General features: G+C 38.2%; 1 protein-coding gene across 3 annotated transcripts in view; it reads left to right on the top strand.

Annotated features, from left to right (window-relative positions):
- Positions 1–8,462, top strand: part of SALL3 (spalt like transcription factor 3) — a 25,182-nt gene extending 16,720 nt beyond the window's left edge. For 2 of the 3 annotated variants that reach the window (XM_061346375.1, XM_061346374.1), the window contains exons 2-4: positions 1–900; positions 1,117–1,457; positions 2,425–8,462. The exon at positions 1–900 is cut by the window's left edge. In XM_061346375.1, the coding sequence (XP_061202359.1) occupies positions 1–900; positions 1,117–1,457; positions 2,425–2,856 (1,673 nt within the window). In that variant the 3' untranslated portion in view covers positions 2,857–8,462. Of the gene's footprint in view, positions 1,458–2,424 lie in introns of all 3 variants that reach the window. The other variant, XM_061346373.1, reaches the window with a different exon arrangement.
- The last annotated feature ends 5,067 nt before the right edge of the window (positions 8,463–13,529 follow it).

The raw sequence follows: 13,529 nt of genomic DNA, 5'->3' as shown, positions 1-13,529 counted from the left end.
AATGCGTCATTTGTCACCGTGTGCTTAGTTGTCAGAGTGCTCTCAAGATGCATTACAGAACACATACAGGAGAAAGACCATTTAAATGCAAAATTTGTGGACGTGCCTTTACTACAAAAGGCAATCTAAAAACGCATTTTGGAGTTCATCGAGCGAAGCCACCACTTAGAGTACAGCACTCGTGTCCCATTTGTCAGAAGAAATTTACAAATGCAGTTGTTCTTCAGCAGCACATTCGTATGCATATGGGTGGGCAAATTCCAAACACGCCGTTACCAGAGGGCTTCCAGGATGCCATGGACTCAGAGCTTTCCTATGATGAGAAGAATGTTGACACACTGAGCAACTTTGATGATGACATTGATGAAAATTCTATGGAAGAGGACCCAGAGCTAAAGGACACTGCAAGTGACTCATCCAAACCCCTTATCTCATACTCTGGGTCATGTCCTTCTTCGCCACCTTCTGTGATCTCCAGTATTGCTGCTTTGGAGAATCAAATGAAAATGATTGATTCTGTTATGAACTGTCAGCAGCTGACCAGTTTAAAATCCATAGAAAATGGATCAGGAGAAAGTGACCATTTGAGCAATGACTCCTCATCAGCTGTTGGTGATCTTGAAAGCCAGAGTGCAGGCAGCCCTGCAATGTCAGAGTCTTCTTCCTCCATGCAAGCTTTGTCTCCTGTAAATAGCAATAGTGAAAGTTTCAGATCAAAGTCCCCAGGTCTCAGTAACCAGGAAGAGCCACAAGAAATACAATTAAAGACAGAAAAACCAGACAGTCCACCACCCGCAACTGAAAACGGAGGAGCATTAGATCTGACATCCACCAACCCTGGAAGACCGGTCATCAAAGAGGAGGCTCCTTTTAGCCTGCTGTTCCTGAACAGAGAACGTGGTAAGTTTAAAAGTACAGTTTGTAATATCTGTGGCAAGCCTTTTGCTTGTAAGAGTGCATTGGAAATTCACTACCGCAGCCATACTAAAGAACGTCCATTTGTTTGTACAGTCTGCAGTCGTGGGTGTTCCACTATGGGTAATTTAAAACAGCACTTACTGACGCACAAATTAAAAGAGCTGCCTTCTCAGTTATTTGAACCCAACTTTACTCTAGGTCCCAGCCAAAGTACTCCTAGCCTGGTCACCAGTACAGCACCTACCATGATCAAAATGGAAGTGAATGGTCACAGCAAGCCGATCTCTTTGGGTGAGGTTCCCTCGCTTCCAGCTGGAATCCAGGTTCCTGCTGCACCACAGACAGTGATGAGTCCAGGGATCACCCCTATGCTGGCGCCCCCCCCTCGCCGGACTCCCAAGCAGCACAACTGTCAGTCGTGCGGGAAGACCTTCTCCTCAGCAAGTGCACTGCAGATACACGAGCGCACCCATACCGGTGAAAAACCGTTTGGTTGCACAATCTGTGGTAGAGCTTTTACCACAAAGGGGAATCTTAAGGTAAGAGGCCAAATAAAACTGTGAAGGCTAGGGGCGGGGGGGTGAAGGCACCATTCTTGAACTCAGCAGGTTTTAGTGCTAAGTGCTTGTCCCAAAGAGAGAAGAGAAGCGAGTTTCAAGGAAATGCTTGCTGTATAGTGGTGTTTATTATGCTTCCACTGCTTCCGGGAAAGTGGCTGTGGAATGATGTGGACTTTAAAACTGGTTCTGGGTGTACACGCTTGCATGTAGTAGTTCTCCTGACAAGACATAAGGGCACATGCAGTCAGCTGATGGATGTGTTCTGGCAGTTCTTGTGGACCATCAGTACAAAATAACCTGGCTATAACCCAGAAACTTAAAGTTTCCTCTGCTCCTTGGGTGCTTCTCAGATTTTCATTTTCTGTTCCGCTCTGCAGACTAGAAAGCTGTTTCCCACTGATTTGCAGTGGGTTACTACAGGACTCACACCTCTTATTCCCACAGTGTGGTTAACCATGAGGACACAGACTGGGGAATACATTTTTAAATGTCCCTTTCTAGAGTATCAAATTTAGCGAAAATAACTGATGCCTCTGACAAGAGAAAATATTGTGGAAGTAGACAAGATGAAAAAAGAAGGGCAGGAAAAACCTACCCTTCTCCTACTGCAAGTAATGCCCTTGGTATTCTTCAGCATATGAGGACTTTGAGCTTGCATATGAAATTGTCTTATCTAAGGGGATATTAGATATCCTCTTGCAGGGCTGCGTTGATTTTCACTGAGGAGAAACAAAATGCACACTGGAAAATTACTTCAGAGCTGGGTTTTCTTTGTGCAGGTTGACTGGGCCTTAGAACTGTGTCTTAACTAGAATTGACTTGTTTTCAGTGTGAATTAAAAGACTTTTTTAAAGCAAGTGATACTGTAAGTAACAGCATTTCAGGCCAGCCACCTCACCAGAATGTGCTATCTTGGGGGTGCTTCTTGTCCCCTTTTGCTCCGCAGGTTCACATGGGAACTCACATGTGGAATAACGCGCCTGCACGCCGTGGCCGCCGCCTCTCCGTGGAAAACCCCATGGCTCTGCTCGGTGGCGACGCGCTCAAGTTCTCTGAGATGTTCCAGAAGGATTTGGCAGCTCGGGCCATGAACGTTGACCCCAGTTTTTGGAACCAATATGCTGCAGCTATCACTAACGGACTTGCTATGAAGAACAATGAGATTTCTGTCATACAGAACGGAGGCATTCCTCAGCTCCCAGTAAGTCTAGGCGGAGGCGCCATTCCGCCTCTAAGTAACCTTACCGGTGGCATGGACAAAGCTCGCACGGGCAGCAGCCCTCCTATTGTCAGTCTGGACAAAGCAAGTTCTGAAACGGGAGCCAGTCGTCCATTCACCAGATTTATTGAGGATAATAAAGAGATTGGCATAAATTAAAAGCATTCATTCTGAATAACTGTTGGACTGCTACTCGACACAACACTTGTCCTGTTCCATGTACAGCTTTTGAAGCTAAGCATTAGTTTCCTGACCTAAATGCATAGGTTCCCTTTAAAGTTTTACCCATAGCAGAAATACGTAACTTTGTGGCTGCTGAAAAGTTGTCTTGCAAGATTTGCATGGTACTTCTTTCAACAGTGAGTTTGACTGTTACAGAGAACTTTGAAATCTTTTAATTTAACAGAACACAAAAAAACCCACAAACAAATCATGAGATAACTTCATTAGACACAGAAAGAGGCTAGTCTACGTCTACTTTGCTTCTTACAAAACTTACTATCACCTGAGAAAGGGGGGCTTCATTACAGCATTCTGTCTCACTTATTTGCTGGTTTTGTTCAAATTAGTTAGCAACTTGGACTATGGTTTTAGGAATCTTAATCTTGAATAAGTGATTTAGTACCCCAATGCTGTGTATTATTACAGTATCCTTGTCTGTAGTATTTATAATGTTAAGATTATGCGGGTAACAGACAATATACTAGCCCCAAACTTAAATGAAGCTTTTGTACTGCAAAATACATCTGGCTATGTGATTTTTTCCTTTTTTTTCTTTTCTTTTCTTTTTTTTTTTTTTTTTTGTATGTTTGGTTGGTTGGTTGGTTTTGGGTTTTTTGGTTTTACTATAAATAAGTGGTTTATTTTAATGCAGGCAAAATTGTGAAGTTTTATTGGGAAAGATAGCATGCTTTTCATGTGCAAGTACCTGTCAGTAACAAACCTTTTTTTATTTAAATATTTGTAGCTGCTATGTGGACAGTTGTTCTATTAAATGAAAAAAAAAAATGTAGTGTGGACTTTAGCTCAATGATTGGAAAGCAAGTTACAGACAAACCTGAGCACCGTAAATTATTCACAACATTATAAACAGTTGTGAGTAAATACTCCATGTTATCAAAGCTGTACAATAAAAAAGGTAATGTTTGTATAATGTGGTTGCAAACTCTTAATTTATACTATTGCACTTTTAGTATTTTGTATTAGGGAGGTTTGTCTATAATTTGAAACTGAACAAAGATGTAAACTATTTTATAAATAGTACTTTGGCTTAAGGAATAAGGAGGAGAACCCTTTTGCAGTTTCTTGTTTTGTTTTAAGGTTGAACAATGAGAGATCTCTATTAACTAAGCAGAAGAGTTGCAGAGAACTGTCAGATCCTTAGGAAATATGGGGCCTGCCATTTCTTAAATAGAAATGATTCGTTTAACTTTCCTACAAAGCCCACTTAAAAGCGTGACCACACCCCACAGAATTTTGATACATTTATCTTAGGAGTGTGATATTAATACAAGTCTAGGATAGAGGAAGAACATTGTGTAGGCTTAATTTTACTGTAATCTGTTCTGTCTCTTTCACACATACCCACGAGAAACATGTTGACTGCCTAATAACATGGGAACAAAATAATAACTTTTGGGCAGCATGAGCAGTAGTAACATACAAATACTCTGTATTTATTTCCAACTCTTGCTGATTATCTTCTCAGATTGCTCCAAAGCACAATGTACTCTGATTAACCGAATACAATTTTATGTTAATTGCATTGTTTAAATTACACCAAGTAAATAAAGGGAAAGGTTCCACTCATAAGCTAGGCTGGGGATGCTGAGGAGACTGGGGCTTAATCAAAACTTGAACAGTAAATGTTTTGTGTACTACCTCATTTTTGTGCATTACAAGCATGGTGGAGTTGACACTATGAACTTCCGTCCAGTAGAACTGCTTAAGGGACGTTATGGGTAGCTGGGTAACAGCGCAAGGAGTTTTATGCCCCTGAAGAACGAATCAAATTGTGAGGTCTTCTCAGTTGAGACTGAAAAATAGGACAATCTTATACAACAAAAACCATTACTGTAAGAGGATGGACTATTTCTGCCATCATGTAATGGAGTGAAAAGAGGTTCAAAGACTTATTAGCTGTTTGTTTCTATTGGAAATGAACAATGAACAGCTCCATTTTCTACAGTGATGAGATAGGGATATATAGATACCTCTATCTATATATAAGCAAAATTATGTATTTGTAACACCTCTGTAGTGTAACATCTTTTTTTTGCCACAGTGTGTGAGTGGTTAGGGGTGTTTACAAGCATTGGAAAAAAAAAAAGAAAACTGAGGTGGCTTAATGTTGCTGTATTTCAGCAGTTGAATGTTTTTATTTATCTGTGTCTTTTTTGGTGTGACTTTTTTTTTTTTGTTAGTATTTGGTACCATGTAGTGTTATCTCTATTCCCTAAAGGATGTGTATAACTTAAAAAAAGGGAAAAAAAAAAGATAAGAAAAAAATTAAAAAGGAAAAAAAGAAAAATATGTAAAGTGTTGTAAATAAGATGGTTGATGATGGTACAGTAAGACTGACCCCATTTTGTATTCAGGGTTAGGTCATTCCTCTCTGCATGGTGAAGAGAGACACTATTTTTATACTGTGATACCATGTAGGGCTAGGAGCCTCCCTGAAACAGCTGGGAATTGTTACCTAGATCCAATATTTTTTATTATTAAATCTTGTTGGCTTGACACATCTACTGATTGAAATGGATGTCTTAGTCTAGGTTACTATTTTTGTCATATGGAATTGAATAAAATGCAGGATGTAATATAATTTCTGAATTGCGTTCCTTGATTATTCTAATAACAGGGCAAGATACACGACTAAGGTCACCTGTGGTAGATTGGTGTCAATGACTTCTAATCGTCGCATCTGAAAATCGGAATAAGGTCGACACCTTATATTCAAATGCTATTCTAATATATTAACAATGCAAAGGGACTGAATTACTGAAGTTTCTTTTCCTATGAAAATAAAACCTAAAAACATTTCTCACAAGACAGTAGAACAAAAATCCACTGTATTTTGGAGGGGGGGGAACAGTCTTTGGAGGGACTACTGTTTCAAATTGACTGCTTTCTGAGCACTGATACACCGCATGATAAAATTTGGGAACAAATTTATCAGGAGCAGCTCAAATTCTAAAATTTTTGAAAAAATAAAAAATTGACAACTCGCATCCATTCATTCCAAATGACATATCCTGTACGTTTAAACCCATGGCTTTGTTTCTTCTTTTTTTCCAGCATCCTGATTTATCAAAGAATGTCTAACTTTAACCAGATTATTTTTTCACATTGCTTTAAATGAAAGTATTTCATATAAGGTTAGGCATGTGATAAAGTATCTCCTGCAAAAAAGCTGTATGTTGAGTAACCTTCAAGTTGTTATAATCCGGTGATGAATGCCTGCTGCATTTAAAACGGACAAAAGATAAATAAAAGAGAAAAATCTGTATTAATCATCTTTCAGTGGCCTTGTTATGAAGATATTCTGTTTTATAAGACCTACCCAAAGAAGGTACGAGTTTTCTCCAGTGCTTCAATGATAGGTTTGTGCTTGCGTTCCTGCACGCATATCATCCCTGAACCTTGTTGTGAGAAAACAAGATATGGAAAAGAGGAGGAAAGCAAAGAAATCCTGATAGTTCTGGTTCTGTTCAAAACAAAAGAGGAAAATTACCTGCCCTCCCCTCCTTGCAAAAAAAAAAAAAAAACTGAATTAGAATAGTATCTATTTTAAAATATGCATTGGTTATTTTTTTTATTATAGGGAATCATTGAATAATAAAATGTGCTACAAATGGTCAAAGTCTGCTGAATTACAGAGCCATGTAGGAATTCTATATAGTCAGAAAAATTGCTGGTTACAGTTTTTTGAGGGGAGGGTTATTTTATGATACGAGAATTCCAGCAAGGCTTTCATACTCTTTACTTATATTTTTTTCCCATGAGTTACTAGAAAGCATTTATGTCAAAGGATTGACATAACCTACTTTTTTGCCATTTTGTTTTTTTGGTTTTGTTTTCCTTTTACATATATAAGCCCTCAATTTAGTATTTGTTACTCTACCTATTTTGTCCTTTCTATCTTGGCAAATACTTTGCTTTTCTAAAGCTGCGTTTGTGCTGTGTTTGTGTTGCCTTTAATTTACTTCTCTGCATGTACTCTGTCATTTGGAAATATACTGTTTTATTTTTTTCCTTTTTCTCTAATTCTGCAGAAGTCAAAAGAGCTACCTGTATTTTACATCTCTGTGTAATACTAGCATAATGAATGATGAAGTCTTCAGTGATGTCAGGTATGTGCATAGTTCACAGGATTGGCTAACAAACATGCCATTCTCGCTCTTTCCTCCAGATGAAGGCATGATGTTTGTTAGTGTTGCTGGTATAGGGCAAATACAGACGGTCAGGAGGATGGAAGTCCTTATGCTAACTTCATTTGCCTGCTTTTATACCACTGAAACTCCATGGGCTTCTGTGGAGATACTCCAGGTTTATACTGGTGCAAGAGGGACTGCTTCCACGTTCAGATGTCTTGCTTTACTTTACATGTCATCAAAACAATGACTACTTATATAGTATATTAAAAGTATGTCTAGGCAAAACCATTCTGGACTTTTATTTTTAAAAAAGAGGGAAATGAGAATACATATATATTTTAGTACATACCACAGGATTATCCTAGTTTTAAAGGAGGTCCTGAAAGTTGAACTGAAAAAAACCCAGATTACTCTGCCCCTTAATACAGAATTTGATATAATCATATGAATAATCGGTACTTTTTCACATAAATGAGTAAAAACTTGTAACTTTTATGCATGAAAGTAGAAAAATGTGAGAATCTTGCTACGGCTGTCCTACACAAGACAGGCACTCACAGGGAATCTACTTTTGTAGATACTAAACATATCAGCAGATTTATGAGAACAAAAATAGATGTTTGTGTGTGTTACATCACCAGTGCATAGTATTTTATTTTTTCAGAAGGGAGAATGTTTCAATCAGGTGACAGAGTGACAAATGTGAAAGCCAACAGCTTTCAGCAGTGCCACTGATGCATTTTAGGGATGTGGGCAAGTCACTAATTAGTCTCTGATTCTGCTTGAGAATTACATACTTCTGGGGCCTCTGGGAATCAGGAATTGATCTCCCCATTGCAGAGTCAGCTAGCACCTTGTAGTGTTGGGATGAGTTGCCCCATCAGCAAAGATGGGGTAGTACTTTTGTACCTACCTCACAGGGATGTTGTGAGGAATAGTTTTATGCTTGTACAGTGTTTCAGAGATGGAAAATGCTCGGTATTCTCGTTGATTTTAGAGAGTTTACAGTACATGTACTGTTATTTATTATTTGTACTGCAGTAGCACCTATAGGCTCCAGTCAGGACTGATAGGCCTTATCCTAAATGTTGTACACTCACTGACTTGGAACTGATAACAAAGTTTTACTCAGTAACATTTTTTCCAGTGGAGGCATTTCATTATCAAGTATCCATTTGATTACTATAAGGTTTAATTCAATTATTTAGGTGTTCAAATTGATTATTTGTTTTAGACTATGACAGAGATTATTTGGTATCACATTTTGTTTTGAGCTTGTACTGATTTTCAGAAAAAGTGCACCGATTTTCTATGGATAATCTAGAATCAAATCTTGCTATCACTGGAATTCTACTGTATTTTGCTATTAAAGCTAGACATTAAAATAAATACATGTGTATACATTATTATACACCAATATATAATATACATGTATCTATAAACATGTATGTTTTAAATTTCTTTAGCTGCTTAAATTTAATTTCGAACTTTGTTGCGTATTTTGCCCAAGCGTTACCCATTTCAGATGCAATTAAAACAGTATTAAATGGCGTTGGCCCAGAAGCAAAAACTGGAAATCGTGACAAAAAAGGCATGTTGTCACTACAATTATATTTATGAAGGAAAGTTTCTAAGTTTCAAATGTGTTAACATTAAGTTATAGAAGTCTTTAGATTATGTTCAAACAAATTATTATGCCACAATGAGTCACTCACTGTGTAACTGTGTTAAAATAAATAATTAAATAATCCCAAAGGTAATGCTTGCTATCATTTGGATATTGAACAGAAAGTAGCATGTTTCCTAGAGTGGCAAACTATATTTAATATTTTTTACAGGTAAGAATTATCTGATTTACAAAACTATGTTAAGTAACTTCTTCAGCAACTAATTCATGCACTAAATATATTAGCTCAATTAATTCTGTTGATAATCTTTTGTCTTTTTTATTTGAATATAAGGAAAGGTTTAGGTTTAGTTTTGTTTAAGCTGGCCTCAGTGATGTTAGCTTCGTTGATTCTCATCATGGAGTAAAGGCATGAGGAACACTAGTCTAAAGAATCTCTCTATTTTGTCTCTGGGGATTAACGACATCTCTCCACTGCCACATTCTGGTTACCAGCCAACATGTCTGTAGGGTGTTGACTTGTGTGTTGATTAGCACTTGTGATTCAGCCAGTTTCATCAAACACTTGGCACTTGTTCTACTACAATGCACACTTCATATGGGACTTATAGATACCTCACATAAGTAATGTATTCAAGATAGGCTGGTGGTGGAGGATGTAAGTGAACACCTATGCTGGAATTCCAATGCCACTGCCTGTTGCATGCAGCAAATAAAATGTGCACATAAAAAGATGTGGTCACCAGGAGATGTCGGCTGGCACATTTCCACTTGGTTTGTATCCCTTCATGCTCTGAATAATGTGTCTGATATAGGAGGATTATATGGATTTTTACTCTGGATTTTTGCCTTTTTAAGCATTCCTAGTGAGAACAGATACATATCTCAATCAAGAGAACACAGCTTTTCAGGTAGAGTTTTGTAGGCAAAACTGGCTTGGGACTTGCCATATCTTCTGCTCATTTTCTATTAAATTACTCTTTCCAACATAGTTTTCTAGATCACTTTACAGCTAGAATTTAGCCCTTTACCTAGGTTCTAGCCTGCCATCATCCCATTCCAAACAGGTTTGCTGAAACCAACAGGATGCATTATAAGACATTAGCCAATTCATCTAACAGGTAGCAGAATCAAGTTCCCTGTGCATTTCTTACATTTGGTTAAAAGAAAATTCAATTCAGTCTTCAAGCAGTTGTCTATATATCTTGTGCCATTGGATGTGACATCTTTTTTAATATTTGGCAACAGTCAGGTCAGACTGGTACTTTCCCTTACACTGGGTAGCCCAGTGCCCCACAGTTCAGCCTGAGTAAACTAATGACACATGCCAACCAGTATTAGTCATTGAAAGGAATTTCAAAAACATGTTCTCAAGCATCCTATTACAATAGCTGCAGTTTCAGCCTCACAGAAGGTAGGTTAAATGAGGCTGGCAGTCTCTGCAGCCTACAACTTCCCTCATCCCCAACCCCTACTATATTAATGAAGGAGTTTGCCAGTGTTTCTTCTGTGTTCACGTATCTTCTGTTTCTCTTCTGCAAAGTAGTGCTGCTGTGACAATTCCTTTGGTTTCATTTTGTTCCTGTACATGGCCATGTTACTCACTTCTTTTAAGGTAGCGTTAGTTTTGCCCAATGCATTTGTCTATCCTTGTATTATGTTGAGATTAATTTTTTGTTTTTACATTTTGGGCCATGCCATTTTGTCCCTGCTCACATATCCACTTAATTCTAATTTGTTTCTCATGTTGGGACTATGAGTAGAAGATAACAATATATAACAAATATAGCAAAATCTATCACCCTGATACTTTTTCTTTCTCCCTTCATATCTCCAGTGTTAAATGGGACAAAAAGAAAAGGATCATATACCACAGGAAGAGCAACCAATATAGATAGCAGTGTTAAGCACAAACACAGGCATGGTACCAGAATAAAAGTCAACAGGAAAGATAAGAATTTGAGATGATAGCACCGGATTTTAGAAATCCAGGTAACAGAACCATACTCCTACACAACCAACACAACAGATTACCCTAATAGTCACAAACTTTATTTTCTCCACAAGGATTCACTTCCCTGAAGTCAACAAGAGCATCCTGGGGAAGCCGAGCAGTGTGCTCCTAAGTGCAGCTCCTCAGACTTTCTCATCAGCTCAGGAAACGCTTATTCTGATTTGACAAGTTCAGTTCTTAAGGTGGGGTAACTCTTGAAACCAGAAGGATTGTCTAGTTAGTGTGTGTGAATATCCTAAGTGTGTTTCCAGCTTACCCACAATCCATGGTCTTAGAATAAATTGAATATTTTAGTGTTACTAAAGCTTATCATAGGGCTCCGAAACAGGAATGAAAATGACACTTAGCACATACCGATAATTGCAGCTATAAAAGGCCTCATTCTAATCTCTTTTACCTGCACACGTACTCTAATTTCTACAGAATCATTCCTGATATACACTGGTATGAGCAAAATCAAATGGCCGTGGAGATTATATCATTCCCTTTTGAACAGAGCAAGACCCTTTTTTTTTAAACTGTAAATTTTCAGTGCATTTTCTCTGTTACAGTCACAGTACAAGTCACTGTACATACTGGAGCAAACATGCTGTTATCAAGGTATATCTATATGACTGCATGTAACAGACCTTTGACCATTTTGGAGGCCACCCAGACCATCAGAAGTTCTTCCATACCATTTCAACCCCTTTCACTCCCTTGAAAAAGGACAGTTTCATTCAAAGCGAATCCTGGGATTGGCCCTTTGGTAGCCTAGCTGTTGTCTGGGAGCATGTCCCTCAGCCCATGTCAAAACTGCCTGGTAAGGTTTTGCTGACTGATGGGGCAACCCCTGGCCTTCTGCCCCAGACCTGGTCAGCCTAAGATGACAAGCAAAACCTGCAAGGGCAAATATTTCTATCCTGAAATGTGTTTTTAGTTGGAGTAATTTTCCACCATGCCTTTGCATAGCTTTATTTTTAAAGTAATAGGAATTAACTCTTTATCAGATCATTCCTTTCAGCGTGTGTCTCTCTTGTCATTAGGAGTTTGACTCCTATTTTGTGGTTTCATAGTTCATGTCTCATTCTCCTGGGAAGCTGGGCTTCTTCCACAAACACTTATAGGTGGAATGAGAATTGCTCCCTGTAGGTTTTCTGAATGGCTTCTCTAGATTCAGTGAAGCTGGCAGAACATCTTTTAGGATCTGATTATTCATTATTTCATCTAGGTATGTTATCTTGCCCATTCTTGTTCCATCATAAGAATATACACATATTTATTCAGGAATAATATTTCCTGAATAGTTGTGTAGACAGAGTAGTCCCTTAAGTAATGAGTTCAATTAGGCTAGGATACACTATGTAGCAATTCAATAACAAAAGTCCTGGGAGGTAGGGGGAGAAGAGGCTTGGCAATTGCTTACACACAGTATGCTGGTTGACAACTAAAGATTTCATGCTGTGGCATATTTGGCACATGCTGGCCTACAGTTATGCCTAGCAACTCCCAAGGTTTGAGCAGCTTCTTACTAAGGTTTTAATCAAGAAGAAAAAAAACAGAGAAAGAAAAAAAGTATAGTGTGCAAATTAGTAAGACAACAGGCTCCACTTGAAATCTCTTTGGGGTTATTCAATCTTACAGAATACCAGCAACCAAGGAAATCAATTTATCTTCCATTTTTGCCTAAAAAATGTCAGTAGACAGTTTAATTTACCAATTCACTATCCTCAACACAGGCTGTTGGATTCAAAACTATAACAAAAAAAAAAAAATACTGTCAAAACCTGAAATGCATACAGTATTGCAGATTTAGCTTGGGAATTCCAATAGATTCAGCATTTAGTCAGCTTCTCTCTTTCCTATTGTTAAACTATGTAAATATTTCTTCTAAAAAGGTCAGTTAGCTGCATTTCAAGTGGCCTAACGTTCTGCCGTGTTTCTAAAATTATATACCTCCACTATATGTGTTCTTTTGAGGAAAACCCATGCCTAGAAAAATGCCTAGAAATCTTTGGCTCTGCCTGAGCTCCAGTGAGACTACTCTTCTCAGTTTCCATTTTAAGTGAAATCTCCTTTTGAGGAAGCTGTCTTGTGAAATGTAGAGACATTAATAATTTTTTAGAGAAAAACCCATCAAGATTTAAAGCCGACTTCAAATCATTATAATGACTACTCAAATGAAAACAAAACCCAGAACCTAGCAACAGTACACTAAAATAATATGGAATTGAAAGACTGTTATGCCAATACCTCAGAGTCATCTGCTCTTCAAGCTTCTGTTTTTGTGATAGCATTGGGATTCTGCCTGCTGGAGCATTAAGCATTCTTCTGCAGTTTCTGAAGAGGTGGCTGCCAGTCAAACCTCCTTACTGCTGCTGGGGGTAAGTCTTTGGAGGGTTGAGGTAGTGGTACAGATTTCTTACCACTGATTTTATGGAGAATGTTAAAATGTGAAGTTTCACTCAAATGCGTCAAATTAATTGCCTTTTTTAGCTGTCTTTAGTCATGGAGCCAAAGGAAAACTTTGGCTAATTAAGTAAGAGCCAAAAGCAGATTTTAGCTGCTGAAATCATGCCACAGGTGGGGAATCTTTGCTGAGATGCCATTCATGGTCTACAAAGGTTAGAACTTGCCCACTGGGTTGGGATCCTTGAGCCAATACCATACCTGATTGCCGAGCAAAGCACATAGTAAAAGAGCAAGACCTTAACAGGGTGTCAGAAAACAGAAAAAAGCCCCTGTTGCTTCACTGCAAGACAGAAATATGTCTGCTGTCCTGAGCACTTCAAATCAATGTATTATTGTTTTCATGATTAGTGTGTTACAAAAGAGC

Source organism: Neopsephotus bourkii, unplaced genomic scaffold (genome assembly GCF_033783945.1).
Source record: "Neopsephotus bourkii isolate Nb327-2 ecotype Australia unplaced genomic scaffold, CSIRO-AGI_Nbou_v1 NB_272, whole genome shotgun sequence".
Lineage (NCBI taxonomy): Eukaryota > Metazoa > Chordata > Aves > Psittaciformes > Psittacidae > Neopsephotus > Neopsephotus bourkii.
Note: the sequence above shows the minus strand (reverse complement) of the source record. Positions and strands in the feature narration are given on the sequence as shown.